The 3,801-nt window shown below is 45.9% G+C and overlaps 1 protein-coding gene across 1 annotated transcript in view; it reads right to left on the bottom strand.

Annotated features, from left to right (window-relative positions):
* Positions 1 to 270: 270 nt before the first annotated feature.
* UPF3A (UPF3 regulator of nonsense transcripts homolog A (yeast)) overlaps positions 271 to 3,801 on the bottom strand; it is a 28,580-nt gene continuing 25,049 nt past the window's right edge. The window contains exon 10 of the mRNA XM_006851555.1: positions 271 to 456. Coding sequence (XP_006851618.1) covers positions 271 to 456 — 186 coding nt within the window. The remainder of the gene's footprint in view (positions 457 to 3,801) is intronic.

Genomic DNA, 3,801 nt, shown 5'->3' with positions numbered 1-3,801 from the left:
CTCCAGCATTCACAGCGTACTTTCCAACTTCCCAAACGAGACGTTTTCTGTTTTAGTTAAACAGTAAGTACTAGCTTATTCTAGAAGTAGGAAAACCTACAAAAATTGTACTCACTTAAAAATCAATCACTTCTTGCTAAAGAATGGTTTCCAGACATTTCTAAGGCAGCCCTTCATGTTATATCCTAGGGTGACCGATACACGTCAGAAACGCCCTTTCGAATCTCTGGAACACTGAGTAAGTAGCACATTAACAGCCTCAAACTTGGCTTACTCGTGGGTGGACTCTTCACTCTTCTTCGAAGTGGCCCCAGGTGAGGCGTCTGCCTGGTCCTTCATCCCCTCAGAGCTCTCCTCAGCAGGTGGAAGCCCAACACACTCACAGGTGCTGCTTGTAAGGCTCACGCGGGGTCGGATGCGAGCCCCTGGCTGGTACAACTGTATGGCTGGCCGATCCTGCCAGGAGAGAGGGGCAGCGTGAGTCTTCCCGGGAAATGAGACCTTTGCCCGGCAACGCAGGAGCGGTCAATTGGGGTGTTTTTTTTTTCACACTACTTTGTATTTCTAGGGTCTGTTGGTACAAACTGTATAATGAAAACCAGTTTTGCAGCTAAAAATCATTTCTTTTCATAGGGCTGTCTCAGAAATTAGGAGTTTCCAGGGCAAAACAGAACCAAAGCCATGTAAAGAAGGGCTACTTAAAATAACGAAAAAAAAAAGTCAAAGTTGATGAGAAACTGTTACTGCCTATGTGAAGACTTCTCTGTAGAAATATTACAACCATGCACTTGAGGACTAGTTCAACATTCCCTCCCAGTTTAAGACACTGAAACTCAGTCTTGTTCTCCCATGTAAACTATCACTCAATTCACAATAGAAATGAACAAAAACTCAGTCTTATGCGCATTGCAAAATTTCCAGGTTCCCAAACAAGGTAAGCATCAGATGTACAAGAGAAGCAGGCACAGAGCCGCAGAGACGGCTCTTAGATCTGTGAACCAAGTTACTGACATTACTAAATACAACTGCCACGTGGACTATTCCAGTCTGTCAGCCAACTAGAAATGTGTGGAAATGTCAACTGTCCCTGCTTCAGAAATATAAACACTATCATCTTACTCAACTAGGTAGTGAGGAATGAAAATGACTAAAGTATTGTTGCTAATTGCTGTTGGATCGGTTCCGACCCATAGCGACCCTGTATAGGGTTTCCAAGGAGCAGCTGGTGAGCTTGAACCACCGCCGACCTTGTGGTTCAAACCGACTCTGCAGTCCAGCGCATTAACCTGCAGTTCCACCGCAGGACTGAAGTAGAGTGCGAGGCAATTGCTTTAAGGGAAACGGACAGTATCAGTGAAGGACGCATACAGTAATTCTGAAGGTTCAGATCATTAATGACAACCATTTCAGGTCCTTGCTTTCAGACATGAGAGAGGGAGACTTCCTCCTCTCCTCTAGAAAAACGTCAGTTCAGCAGAACTTATGGTCCAATAAGGAAGCATCCCCCTTAAATGTGCTGTTGTGAAGTGCTGTCCAGTCGGTTCTGACCCACAGGGACCTTCTATGGGGTTTCTGAGGAGCAGTTGGCGAGTGGACCCAAGTGCGGGACCAATCCTACAGGGCCAGTTTGTCACCTGAATGCTGCTACGGGGACATGAGCAGTTCTGGTGAGCCCACCCAACACCTTTCTCCGAGGTTCATCCCAGCTCACCTTCAGCTACTCCTATACTGAATGTGGAGGGCCACTAGCGGGTCACCAGACATGGCCGGAAATGCTCTGTCTGGACGCAGGGGCAGGGGCAGGGGCAGGGGCAGGGAAGGAAGGCCCTTAATGTTCTTTTAAATACAGGTATGGCCAATGAGAAGTGAGGAAAAGGGCTGAAGGATCCTTGTGGATCAAGTGCCCAACGGAAGAGCAGCAGCGGATTTCACATGCTGCAAGGAGCCCTACCAAGTGTGGCATTGTGGGGTACGTACTAGACTGCTAACTGTAAGATCAGTGGTTTAGACCCACCAGCCACTCCTCAGAAACCCTGTACAGTCACTGTAAGTAGAAACCAACTCGATGGCCCCTCACAACCATCAAGCGCGCTTCTGAACGGCCACTCTCTTGTCTAAGGTCAGCAGGCCCCGTTCTGCTTGACACTTGTGGAACATGTGTGTGCACAGCTGGAGTTCAAAATCTGATCTTCAGGGTAGGTGATCATAATCTCCTCTTGATCTTTCAGCCAAGACTGCCCTATCTTGTCCTACTCCTTCAGACCACTTAAGAGTTATTACGGACAAAGCTCTCTCCTTACCACTTTCTTAGATGCAACTGGGAAAAGTGAGTCATTTTGAGTTTTCACACTTAAATCTTTCAAAAATGATTTTCTGCCTTGAATTTTTTTGTTGCAATGGAAGTCATGCTGAAATCATGAAAATGGATTTCGATACAATTATGGGGACACCTGTGTCCCAATGGACTTTGGTGAATGAAACTGTGGGGTAAGGCCTGAATCTTCAGATTCATGCAGTTACATAAGTCCCGGAATGGACTCAACAGCACTTAACAACAACAACCAGGAGGTAGCATGTGCTACAAGTGGGCTAGCAGTGTTCCAGGAAACCTGAGAGAACGAAGATGTTGTTGGTGGGTGACATATGTTCCAAAGACCACAAAAAAGTTAAAGTTGTGTGAACACCCAAGTCATTCTTGCTAAAACAACTACTTACACTACAAAGGCAATCAAAAACAAGTATCCATCTGAACAAACTCCCCACCTGAAAAGACACAGGGTTGCACTTTATGTCTTCTGAGCTAAGGTAACGTTAGAAATCTTTGGTTTGACATGGGTGTGAATAGCAAAGGGTGAAGATAAGAAGGCCCTTCTCAGGATTTATCTTACCTTTGCTGGAAACCTTAAAAAAAAAATCAACATCACTGATACAATCTCAAGGGAATTTGGCGGAGTGGAAAAGGCGAATCTCAAAAGGCCACATACTGAATGATTCCATTTATGTAAGATTCCTCAGTGACTACACTACTGAGATGGAAAACATAAACGGTGGCTTGTGGGGGGATGACTAGGGGGACAGAGGAAGGTGGCTGCGAGCTGGGGCTTCTGGGACAGGCCCAAGGGACCTCTGACTCTCCGGTCCCATAGCTCTGGGAACCTCCACCAGGGGATCTGGCTGGGGGAATGAGGCAGATGGAATGCCTGGTAAAGTGTTGGCCCTATAGAGGGAGATAAGACCCGGCTGGTCTGTTAGCCTAAATACCATTTACATGGCTTCCCTGGGGCTGTGAGATCTACAGAAGAATTAACTTCAAACTGCTGAAAGAAAAGCTGTTGATAACTTGGGAATGGAAAACATATTGTAAGAATGTTGAGCATCTAAAGGGAGACAGATGTGAAGGGGGAAGACATGGAGGGGAGAGGTCAGAGGTCACGATGGCTATGAAGTGCTGCTGTAGTGTGTATACCTCCTTAGCAGCAAGAAGACAGAATCTCTCCTTGTAAGACACATTCGTAATAAACTTTAAAGGGTTTTGACCTTAGGAATTATGTGGTCCCAACTACACAATCAACTCAATTCTTTTAGGGTTGATTATCTGAGTTGGGTATAATTCCTTATCTTTTTTTTTTTTCTTTCTTTCTCCTCCCTTACAAAGTTGCCTAGGAAAATACATAAAAGGAGATGAAATTCACCCTTCTTAGGCCCCAGGGCTGCTTTGGCTACTTTCCAGTGTAGACAGGTCAGACAAGCACTCCAGCTTGTATTCTTGACCTTCACCTCCAGCCAGTGCTCTGTGAGCGT

Source organism: Chrysochloris asiatica, unplaced genomic scaffold, assembly GCF_000296735.1.
Source record: "Chrysochloris asiatica unplaced genomic scaffold, ChrAsi1.0 scaffold00029, whole genome shotgun sequence".
NCBI lineage: Eukaryota > Metazoa > Chordata > Mammalia > Afrosoricida > Chrysochloridae > Chrysochloris > Chrysochloris asiatica.
The sequence above is the reverse complement of the archived record's forward strand: the minus strand, read 5'-3'. Positions and strand labels throughout refer to the sequence as shown.